The sequence below is a fragment of the Pygocentrus nattereri genome, chromosome 22 (assembly GCF_015220715.1).
Source record: "Pygocentrus nattereri isolate fPygNat1 chromosome 22, fPygNat1.pri, whole genome shotgun sequence".
In the NCBI taxonomy this organism is placed as follows: domain Eukaryota; kingdom Metazoa; phylum Chordata; class Actinopteri; order Characiformes; family Serrasalmidae; genus Pygocentrus; species Pygocentrus nattereri.
In genome coordinates, this window is record NC_051232.1 from 14,668,519 (window position 1) to 14,681,271 (window position 12,753).

Here is a 12,753-nt window from a genome sequence, read left to right on the forward strand (position 1 = left end):
AAGTAAAAAGTAAAATAAACACACAATATGAAAATATGCAATAGGATGCAGCTTCAGGTTATGTTTTTTAAAATCTGATAACAGAACGATTTTTCATTATATCATTTCACTGACCAGAAGTTGCTAAGCAATGACAATGGCCTCTTTAAACTGCTTTAACTATTTTCTTATAAGAACGATATACAAGAAATTGGCAGTATTAAAAGCATATATTTATGTTATGTTTCTGTTTCTTTGCAGTCTCAGTGTGCTCAATATTCTGCTGATAAACGTGATGAGGAGAAGATGTGTGATCACCTGATCAGAGCAGCAAAGTACAGAGATCATGTGACTGCCACCCAGCTGATCCAGAAAATCATCAACATCCTGACAGACAAACACGGAGCGTGGGGCAGCTCCTCCTACAGGTAACGTACCTATGCACACCTGCTTGAGCACACAGTTTAAACCAGCTTGAACACATCTCTACAGAATACAACAGCGCTGCAGTTTCTCCTCAAAACCAGAAACTGACTTCCATATTCATCTCTTATTCACCTGTTCACCTCTACACTAACTGACTGATTGACTGACTTCTTTTCTTTCTTTTTACTTTTTTCTCCTTACTTTTTTCCATTTTCCTTCTTTTTCTGTTTTCACTCTTTTTGTTTCATTCTTTTTTACTTTATTTTTCTTTGCTTATTGTTTTCTTTTTTGTTGTTCTGTTTTTTATGCTGTCTTTCACTTGCTCTCTCTTTCTGTCAGTTGTTCTATCATGCTCTGTGATTTAAGCTTGACTTTATCATGACTGTGTGTTTTTAAAAATATAAAATATTTGACCTGATGAGATTTTTCCCTGATGATATTAATAAATCTGTGGAACCATAGTAACGTTTGATTGTAAGGCCTTCTGATGTATCAGTGCAGTCCTGACAGAGTCGTTCTCTCAGTGATGTTGCCCTGATTACTGTCGGTTTGTTGGATGAAAAGATTAGCCAGTAATCCCTTTTCATACAAGAATACACAACACACTGCTCCCCATTAACTTATTTACACTGTATAAACGTGGAACACAAAACAAAATATAACAACATATATTGCCACAAAAGAAGGTTGATAATTAACTTTCATGTCCAACATCTACGGTTAGTATGGCAAGACTCTTGTTCTGATTGATCAAGTGTTGAAATAATGTATAGTTATACCTTATCTAAACATCTAACAATACCAGTTACAATTAGATTTTCTGTGCTTCTGTTCACAATCAAATCAGAATTTTCTGTTTTTGTTTTAGTAAACTATAGTCTATGACCAAAAAACTGAATGAGTCATAAATTAAAAGATAAAATCTGACTCAGATGGTTTGATTGAGTGTATACACTTTTTTTTATCAGAGGATATCTGGATCAAAGAACCTTTACCATTTTAACTGTGGACAGTAAGGCATTTATTAATTCAGTAATTTAAGAAAACTATATGATTTCGCTGTACAAAAAAGAGAATAAAAAATAGGAAAAAATAAGGTAAGCAGGAAGACAGTAATGCTGTGTAACTGTGTGGGGCTCCGAACTATCTTTGTCATTTAAGAGTAAACCCATCATTCCATTGTAAATCTGTGTAAACCACTGAGACTGGGAAGTGTTTTATATTGCTGAGGAATTCTCAGGTGAATCATGCTTAATACGAGGGATTAGGGAGACTGATGAGGGAATCAGAAAGCTTAAATACATTAAAGACTCTGTTGTATAAACCTTTACAGATAGGCTTGTAAATTGTAAAAGCATGGCATAGTTAAAAATATCATGTACACCTACAGATATACATGCACTAAAAAGAAATAAAAATTGTGTTAAAACATTTTGAAGTGTTCCTTAGCGATTTCTTATAGGAAAAGGTGATGGGAACCATCAGTCGTGTTCTCTATTTTTTTTTTTTTTACTACCCAAAACTGCTAGTGAACCTACATATTTTTATATGTAATGTTGATGATGATAAAATAGTATTACTACTAAACTATTTTGTCTTACATGTACTTTTGCATCATGAATGAATTATCAAAAATATATATGTATTTTTTAGATTAAAGTCATATTGTAAAACTATCGTAAAACAGTGTCTTAGACATCAGGCAGTGTGTTCATAACCATTTCATGTAATAACTTTCTGTGAGGGAGCTTTTAGAGGTGGACATCTGGTTCCTTCCACCACCACTGTGAACAATTCTGACTCTAAGTTTCTCTTGAAAGAACATCAACCCACTAAATGACTTTGAACATATTTTAACCATTTAAATCTAATGTGATTTTGGAAATGTGGTGAAACATCACTTTAAGCCCTGGTGGTGGCCTTTACAATGTCCTCAGTTTGATAGACAGTGTCACCTCACTTTTTTTTCTGTGTTTGTATGAAAATGAAAGGAGATTTCTCAGAGGATGCTCTGTCTACGTGATTGCGTTCTTTCTCTCTTTTGTTGTGAGAGTGAAATTTGCTCGCTGTTCCATACAGACGTATTCCCCATGGCATCCATTCAATAAAGGGATGAAAATGAAAATATTCTTTTTGCCCCTCGGCCTGATGGGAGTTGTTGTTTTTTTTTCTGTGTCGGCTGTCTAATATCATCTGACACACGGTGACCCGAGTGAACGCAATCTGTGTCTTAATATCGGAGCTTACGCTCTGGACACAGCCCCTTGAGACCGCAGGTGACTGTTTCTTTTTCCCTTTGTTTGCTGGAGTGCAAAAACCCCTCAAAGAGAAACATCTGCCCTTTTTGCCATAGCCCCTCCATTTTCCTATTACCTTTCTTTCTGATTGGTCCTCAGTGTGATGGACAGTTTTCTTTCTGATTGTTCTGTGATGGACAGTTGCGTCCTTCTGTCTGTATGTAGTGTTTGTGTGTTAGTGCAGGTGAGAGAAAGCCGCAGCAAGCAATGCATAATCTCTCTCGTCATCTCTCTCATCTCTCATTATCTTTCTTTTTCTGTTTTTTCTTTTTCTCTCACTCTCAATTCTCTCTATATACAGTATATCTCTATCTCTGTCTCAGTAACTCTAACTCTTTCTCTTATCTCTCTTTATCTTTCTGTCTTTCTCTCTCTTTATATATATATATATATATATATATATATATATATATATATATGTGTATGTGTGTGTGTGTGTGTGTGTGTGTGTGTGTGTGTGTGTTATATCGCTGTTCTCAGAAGAAAACCTTGTATCTCCATTTTTGTCATTTTTCAGTTTTTGTCATAATTTGAAAATGCCTGTTGCTCTTTACATTGTGTGTAAATTTCATGAAGAATGAATGACTCAAATTACCTGGGGGAAAAAGTCTGGTTCCATTGACATACATTAAAATTAAAGTAGGTTTTTTCATCTACTGTAAAGTTAACATTTTGGAGATAGAAGATTTTCTTCCGACAACAGCAATATGTATATATTAGACACACACACACACACACACACACACACACACACACACACACACACACACAGTGTGTTCTACAGTAAAAGACTGAAGTCCATCTGTTTCTCTGCATAATTTTTATCCCCCTTTCACCCTGTTGTTTATTGGTCAGGACTATACAGAACAGGTATTGTTTGTATGGAGAAGCATTCTCAGCACTGTAGTGACATTGACATGTTGGTGGCATCTTAGTTTGTGTTATTTTGGTGCAAGGACCAGAGACAGCTGTTTTTTAGTTTTTCAGTTAATAATGTATTGTAATGGACAAATGGTATGATAGAATTCATAAAGTGTATGTGGAGTGTGGAGATGAATCCAGGGGGCGGAGTATTTGTACAGGAGATCAATACCCCTGATATTAGAACTACATAGCTTTGTATTGATTGATCAAACCAGCTGTAATCTTTCACTGGATAAAGTATCAATATTACACCGCTGATTCAGCACTTGTCGCACAGATGCTGTTGCTACTCCTGTCAAGCTTTCACCACAGGCTAAAAGGTAGCCTCAAAACTTCTGGACTAGTTTGAACAGACTCACACAAAAGAACATTTAGGGGCACAAACGTAAGTTCACTGGTAATTTTGGATAGCAGATAAAATGATATTTGTAGTGTAGTCATGCAGATGTCTGGTTTCTAGTACTATATGGGTGAACAATTTTGACTCTGTAAATTTCTCTAGAAAGGCACATTTCAGAATTCGTAGACTTTGTAGTGAGCAAATCCAGGTCAAGATAGAGACTTTGTAGTAGCTGAGTCAAGGTTAATATGGAGACCTTTTAGTAGTTGAGACTGAGTCAAGACTAAGACTTTGTACTCAAGCCTGAACCAAGACAGAGACTTTGTAGCATAAATTTGATGTTTGCAGTATGAAAATTTAATGTAACTCTTACTCACAGGATGTATTAAATGATTATTGGAACATTATAGTAAAACAAAGTACTTTGAGCTGTAGACAGTATAGGCTGCATAAAGGGCCTTCGTGTAAAATGCATAAATATTTTAAAGTTATCTTTAAACAGATGAAAATAAATAATTTAATAGCTCTGTGAAATTTAGTAGTCAGAGACATTTGTAGGAAGAATGAAGCTCAAAACCTCTAAATTCAGAACATTTATAAACATACACATCTTTTATATAATGCAAGTTTGTAGTATAAGTAACAGACATAGTGTTGAAAGGGCACATATCTGCAGTGGAGCTCTCAGTATATAAGTGGAAGTGAGAGCCTACACAGAATAAAAACTGTAGAAAGCATATGCTAACCAAATGTATAGAACCTGTATAGGTGCTGCATGTTCCCACGTCTCTCACTAACGCCAAAAAACATGTTTCATTGGATTTATTTGACATGGGGTAGGACATAGAGACAGGCTACAGAAGTGCTGACTGATTGTACTCGATGAGTCATCCACATTTCTAGCAATCCAGAAATATATAGGGCGATATTGGGCCAGACCACAGAAGTTTTTTTTTTTTTTGCACATACATAACAAAAAGTACTTTATTGCCAAGGAAACAAGTTAAAGCTCGAATTCAGAAATTCAGAAAAATGTAGAGTATCAACCCCAATTATTGGTTCCCAGGTTTGTAGTAGTCGTGTCTGAATCAAGATGGAGATTTTGTGGTAGCCGAGTCAGTGTCGAGCTGAGACCAGGAGTGGCAAGACCAGATTAAGATTAAGACTGAGATAAAACAGCCTGTTAATTTACCAGACTTGACTACTACAGCAGCACTTCTGCCATTTTTTTAAACAAGGAAATAATTGCATATTGCGCTAACTTGTTTTACTTTTTCTCTGAAATAATAATCACCCATAGGCAGTTGCATGTATGCAGTCTCTCAGGGGAGACCTGAATTCTGTCACAGTGTAACAATGTGCAGACAGAGGGTCCGCCCCCATCCTCATCTACATTCACACTCCTCTGGCTTTGGTTTCCAATGCTTCATTAGTGTGATCAGAGAGAGAGAGTGTGTGTATGTGTGTGTGTGTGTGTGTGTGTGTGTAATGTTAGCCATACATCAACCTCCTGCTTCATTACACACTGTCTGTTATTAAAGACCCCCGCTGTTCTCCCTGACACAAACATGCATGTATTATCTATCCCTCTACCTGTGAACTCGTACACAGACTACAGTTATTATTCACATCTCATATTTACTCCAATTAAATTAATTTTGTTTCTTCTTTAGTGTAATTATAAAGTGACTACAGAAATTTAAAATAAATGTAATTGTTCATGTTTCCTTTTTTTTCTTTCATTCATTTATGCATTCATTCTTTAATGATTAAAAAAAGAAAGTTACATAGAAGGAGAACAGAAAGAAGAAATGAATGATGGACGAAGGGTAGAAATGAAAGATTAAAAAAATAATGAAAGATTGCAGAAGGTTTAGAAGGATGAAACTGGAAAAAAGGAAGAAGGGTGGAAAGGGAAGAAGGAAGGAAGACAAGAAAAATGTAAAAAGGGTGGAAAGGAAGAATTGTGGAAAAATAGAAGCAGGAAGGCAGAGAAAAGGGGAACATTGGAAAAAGAGTGGTAAGGAAGGAGGGAACAATGGAAGGAAGAAGGGAACAGATGAGAAGGGTAGGAATAAGGAGAGGAAATTATGAAGTAAAAAAGAATGGAGGAAAGAAAGAATGAAGGAGGGAAAAAAGCAAAGGTGGAACGGTGAAAAGAGTTAGGAAAGAAGAAATGAGGAAGAAATGATAATGGGAAAGACAAAAGAAATGAAGGAAAAAGGAAGAGGTGAAAGGAAGCAAGGTGAAAAAGAATGAATGGAAAAAGGAAAGAAAAAGGTGATGAGAGTAAGGGAAGAAACAAATGATTGGTAGAAAGGAAAGAGGAAGTAAAGAAAGCATAGAAAGGAAGAGAGGAAGGATGATGAGAAGAAAGGCAAGGAAGAAAGAAAGGCAGAATGGTAGAAAGGAAAGAAGCGTTGTTTTTATGAACGCTGCGTTTCTGCTGTTTATTAGAGTTTCTGAAGTGTGTACGTTGACAGAGTAACCTCAGTCCCTTACACACTTTAATGAAAACTATTGGCGTGTGATTTACATTTTTACCGTATTATATCAGTTGATATTATAAGTTGTCATAGCTTTTAGCCCCTTAATATAGGTGTCAGTATCTGTGATAATATTGGCCTGTCCCTAATTTGTGTGGTACTGTATCGGTGTATCTTATGTAGGTCCAGTTAGGCAATAATGATTTCAGTGTTTATTCTCTGATCTAGGCAGAAGGAAATGGATGCTTAACTATCTCCTTCATCTCTAGTGTTGGATGGATCAGTTTACACATGGGTAACTAGATCACACTGTAGCAGAACATCTCAAGAACTCTGCCCTTATCTGAATATCTCTTTCCCATAGAACTGTTGAGTAAACACAGAAAAGCCTCTCAAAGACGAATGCTTGTGTGCATTAACCCTCCAGGGCAATTTACCGCCCAGAAGCTCCCAGCTCTTCTTTAACATCTCCAAAACCCACTCAACATGGTTATATCAGCTTCAGACTGAATCATTTTTATTCATTTTGTACTCTTCAGTGTAACATGGAATTCAACATCCAATTCATAACAATAAGTTGGTGTCAAAAGCAATTGTATCTTAATAAAAGTAAATGCTTACAAAATGTGAATGTTCAGTAAATAATTCCTTTATAACGGTAGACACAATATTACACCGATATTAGAATTCAACTGACGTGTGTACACATGACATTCAGTGTTCCGTAGCTTATCAGATTTTAGAACCAGAACTATCAATTTTATACTAATATTTTTACACATACAGCACTGGGGTCTGAATAAAAACATGAAGGCAGACTGAACAAAGAGATGGTTAAGATTTCAATATCCAGCACAAAAGCTTACGGCTGTCTAACAGCAGGATTATCATTATGTATTTGAGGATTAGAGTGTAATCCAGTTAGAAACTCTAACACGCTCGTTTCAGCTCAGCCCGGAGAAATGCCAGCTAATTTGGATTAAACGGATTTACAGATTGACATAATGGCTGTGGGTTAAAAGTCCCTTTGAATCTGAATCTTCTGCGACCTGTACGCTCCATAAAAGGGCTTTTATCAGCTTGTGCCTGCGACGTTCTGGCAAAAATACAGATAAGCAAAAATACTTAGGGAATTACAGTATGTCATAACATATACTCAGCCAACTTCTATTTACATTTCATTCATAAGCAGTTTAACGAGTGCCATTAATGGCTTGCTTTGGCTATAAACACTCGAGAGGCATGTACAAACATCCCTTCTGAAAGAGGGATAGAGGGAGAGAGAGAAAGCAGCTGTCCTAGTGGATGTTTCAGTGTTTTCTTCTCATTCATCCACCTGGAGGCTCAAATAGTAAACATTGATTAATTTGTATGGATGATCAAACACACAAAGTAATTGATAATCAATATATGTGTGTGTGTGTGTGTGTGTGTGTGTATATATATATATATATATATATATATATATATATATATATATATATATATAAATAACACACCTAATACATATGGTACCTACATGAGCTTGTTATGACAACTGACAAACTTTTACAGATGCTTAGGTAGGTTAATCTCAATTAGCATGTCTTTCATGAAGACTTGCATTTTGATGTCAAATTGATATAAAGTTTTTGTTTTTGCAGTTTTGATTACATTGGGTTGTCAAGACATTTTTTTGAATGTAAAAACTGCACATTATAACAACTGACTACCCAGCTTAGTGATAGTGTTCTAGCTTAGTGTTATCATAGTTATATAATGCTGATTTGACATAGCTTGAATCTTAAAGGTGATTAAAAAAAAACAACATCTGGAACATCTCAACTTATTTTGTTAAATTGGGGAAAAGGTCAGTAAAATGATTGGGTATAAAAAGATGAGAAGGCCGAGAAGTAAAGATAGGGAGGAGTTTACACAGATTGTGCAGGCATATAATGCAACAATTCAAGAATAACTCAACAGTTATCAACATAAATCTACAGCAGTGTTGTTAAAAAAAAAGAAACGGTGAAACAGCAATAAACAATGCCCTGTCCAGACTTTTTTGTAAACTTGTTGTTAGCCCCAGATTTAAAAAAACAATAAAAATTTGGTAACACTTTATTTGAAGGCTACCTACATAAGGGCTTCATGACGCATTCATAAGCGCTGAATAATGCGTTTATGAAGCACTATTTGAAACATTTATTAAGTGCTTATGTCAGTTCTCGCAACCTGACATAAGATGTTTTATGAAATAAATGACATTGTCCTGACATAATAAGAATAAACATTGAACATATTTACAGCACTAAACATATTTAAAACACTATACATAACTATATATGTCAGCATTCTTAAGACGACATTGTATTAATATCAGGTGAAATATGCCTGGAAACCACCCCCTCTTCCCTCCATGGCATAGATAAGATGATTGATGCAATTATGTATAGTGTTTTAAATATGTTTGGTGCTATATTATTTTGTTTATTCTTATTATGTCAGTATAATGTCATTTATTTCATAAAACATCTTATGTCAGGTTGCAAGAACCGACATAAGCACTTAATAAATGTTCAAATAGTGTTTCATAAACACATTATTCAGTGCTTATGAATGTGTTATGAAGCCCTTATGTAGGTAGCCTTCAAATAAAGTGTTACCAAAAATTTTGCACGTCATTGTATTCTGTATTTACATTTGGCAAAGCATCACAAATGTTTTGGAATCAGAGCTGTACAAAATCTGTCAATTCACAACCTTATGTCAGTGTTACCTGAAAATGAGATCTTTTGCGATAAGGGTTTATAAATGTTTATGCAGTTAGATCTTGGTTGCCACGAGGTCTTTTGTAGATGTCATGTCGCCTTATAAACACTGCGCTGTGGTATATAATATATAAAAAACATTATTTTATCCTCATATTTTGCATAATTTGAAAATGCCAGCTGCCACTTACAAGGTTTCATGATAAACTGACCAATAAGAATGTGACTTTGGGAAAAATTACTTTAAATAAAATCTTGTTACATTAACTTCCATTGAAAAGAACATTTGTTACTTCTCCTGTAAAGGATTTACTACTATGACACATTTGACATAAAAAAAAGAAATTATTATTGCTTTGATTTGATTTACATATCACTGTTGGGGCAAAACATTTGTCTTTTTTTTGCCTAATTTTTAAACACCCAATTTTTAAACACATGTGAAAATTTCATAATGAATGGGCCGAAGTAAGTGCTCCAAAAATCTTTACAGTAACATCCATTATATTTATATATTTTCATTTTCCTGAAGTTATCATTTTGGAAATAAAGTTTTGTTTTCGATAACAACAAATGCATAACACATGGGGCATATATATGGTGTATATGTATGACCCCATGTCCTGACAGGGTTTAAAAACAATGGTGGCGTGCAAGTGTATGCGTGTCTTCAACAGACCGTCTGTGATGGTTTAGTGTGGGACGTTCTGAAATCTCCGGGGAGCATGTAAAAGTTTGACAGGCCCAAATTCCACTGAATATTTTATGTAAAACGGTAAGTGCAAGTGTGCATGCCTGCCGCTGTCTCTGGTGGCTTATGGAAATGGATTAAAATATGTTCTAATGAAAACAGTGGAGTCACCCTGTATATACAGTCCAGTGGCCTGCAATGGCAGGAAACAGAAACAGAGTGTCAGACTGAGACGTATTAACAGCTTCTGAACATCTGATACTCTCCATATGCTACAATAGCACAGACACGCACTATGCACACTTTTACAATCTCCACTAAAGGTGGATGAAATTATTTGTTATTATTATTATTGTGATAAATTATGTCAAAGTGTGTATGGTATATATGTATGTATAATTGAATTTTGGTAAGCAAGAGCTGCTTATAACATGCAAGATTCTGTATCAAACATTGCTTTATTATAATATTTTCATAATAATAAGAGAAAGCATTTAATGTTGATGAAATGGCTGCAATATACAGTGATTAATGACTAAAAGTTCTAGTCATCCTTTAACAGTCCATGGTTGCATACATTACAGTGATTTAATCTTATGAACTTCCCTTCCCAGTTATAAAATCACTACAATGCACTGCCCCTTGTGGCTCATTGCTAAAATAAAGCCTGTTGTGTTACTGGCAAGTGCTAAAGTTAAGAAAATTAATTTCTTGATTCACAGGGCTACACAAAAGTATACAACTACAGTAAACTACAACTTACATACCACAAATAACAGAATCCTTGTGTTAGAGTAACAGTGTTAAACAAACGATGGTCAGTGGGTTAACTGGAACTTCAGGGTTCCAGAAAGTGTTTATGCACAATTTTCTTTTAGTAATTCTGAGGGGGTTCCTAATACTGTGGTAGAATGTGGGTTTACCATTCATTATAAAGGAAGAACATTTTTCCTCCTCCTTGAAAGTTACTCCAATAACAAAACACCACTTGGGTTCAGATTGGAGAGGCCGTTCCTCCCAGTCATGCCCTTCCAGGTGTCACTGTCATTGCCCACGTGAGCGTTGAAGTCACCCAGCAAGACTATGGAGTCCCCACAGGGGGCACTTTCCAGTACCCCTTCCAGGGTCTCCAAGAAGGCTGGGTACTCCGAACTGCCGTTCTCCAGAATGGAATAAAGATTCAAGAGTTTTATTGTCATATGCACATCAGAACAGGCAGTTACACTGTGCAATGAAATTCTTACTTTGCTGTTCATCCATTCACCAAATATAATTTTAAGAGAATAAAAAAAGAAAATATAAGAATGACTCTAAAAAACAGTAGTAAAAAGTAAAAGTAAAAATGTACAGTATGAAATAAGTTGAAATAAAATTAAAGTTACCCGTGTGTTAAAGTTACCAAATGTGCAAATATGTAGAGCAGCTGTTCATAAAGTGCATCAAGTAACAGATGTACAGTAAATGGTAGTGTTCTGTCCAAGTAATAGATGTAAACAGTAAACAGTATGGTTCTAACAGCAGCAGTACAGTGTAGGTAAGGTGCAGTTATTGAGTGCAAGGTTAAACCAGTTCAAAATGGGAGGGAGGAAGAAGTAGTAAGTGAGGTATTCACCAGCCTCATGGCCTGTGAATAGAAATTGTGGGTCAGTCTTGTAGTCCTGGACTTCACACTCCTGTAACGTCTGCCTGAATGTAGGAGTGTGAAGAGTCTGTGCTGGGGTGTGTGCTGTCCCTTATGATATTGTGGGCCCTTCTGATGACCCTGCCATGATAAATGTCCTGTAGTGAGGGGAAGGCTGCTCCTGAGATGGACTGTGCAGTTTTTATCACACGCTGGAGAGCCTTTCTGTCCTGAGCGGTGCAGTTTCCATACCAGACCATGATGGAGCTGGTAAGAACACTCTTGATCGTACTCCTGTAGAAGGTGCTGAGAATTGTGGCTGGCATGCCAAACAGTCTTCTCAGAAAGTACAGTCACTGCTGGGACTTCCTGATGTCGAGGTGTGTATTGTGAGACCAGGTGAGATCCTCACTGGTGTGGATGCCGAGGAATTCGGAGTAAAATCCAACCCCTCTTTAGATAGTCTGTTCCAGAGCCCCCGCCATGTGTTGAGGTGAGCCCAAATATTTCTAGTTGGTCTCTTTCAACCTCATACACTAGCTTGGGCTCTTTTGCCTGCCAGAGAGGTCACGTTCCAAGGATCGAAAGCGGTTCCCGACCAACACTGTATACAGTGGGACTGGGGGGCTGCTGACTTCGACTGGGGACGTCATTGGACGGTGGAAGGAATACTTCAAGGATCTTCTCAATCCCACCAACAATCCTTCCCTAGAGGAGGCAGAGCTTGGAGATCCGAGTGAGGGTCCATCCATCACTTGGATCCATCCATCATTGGCTGAGGTAGCCAAGGTGGTTGGAAAACTCCTTGGTGACAGAGCACCGGGGGTGGATGAGATCCACCCGGAATTCCTGAGGGCTCTGGATGTTGTAGGGCTGTCTTGGCTGACACGCCTCTGCAACATCGCGTGGACATCTGGGGCGGACCCCCTGGAATCGCAGACCAGGGTGGTGGTCCCTCTTTTTAAGAAAGGGGACCGGAGGGTGTGTTCCAACTATCAGGGGATCACACTTCTCAGCCTACTCGGTAAGGTCTGTGTAGGGGTACTGGAGAAGAGAGTCCCACCGATAGTCAAATCTCAGCTACAAGAGGAACAGTGCAGGTTTCAGCCTGGTCGTGGAGCACCGGTCCAGCTTTTTATCCTCACCAGGGTCCTGGAGGGTGCGTGGGAGTTAGCCCAACCAGTCCACATGTGGATTTGGAGAAGGCATTCAACTGTGTCCCTCAGGGGATCCTGTGGG

The 12,753-nt window shown here is 37.2% G+C and overlaps 1 protein-coding gene across 2 annotated transcripts in view; it reads left to right on the forward strand.

Moving 5' to 3' along the window:
* Positions 1-12,753, forward strand: part of lrba (LPS responsive beige-like anchor protein) — a 350,478-nt gene that overhangs the window by 182,600 nt on the left and 155,125 nt on the right. For both annotated transcript variants that reach the window (XM_037532971.1, XM_037532972.1), the window contains exon 36: positions 241-407. In XM_037532971.1, coding sequence (XP_037388868.1) covers positions 241-407 — 167 coding nt within the window. The remainder of the gene's footprint in view (positions 1-240; positions 408-12,753) is intronic.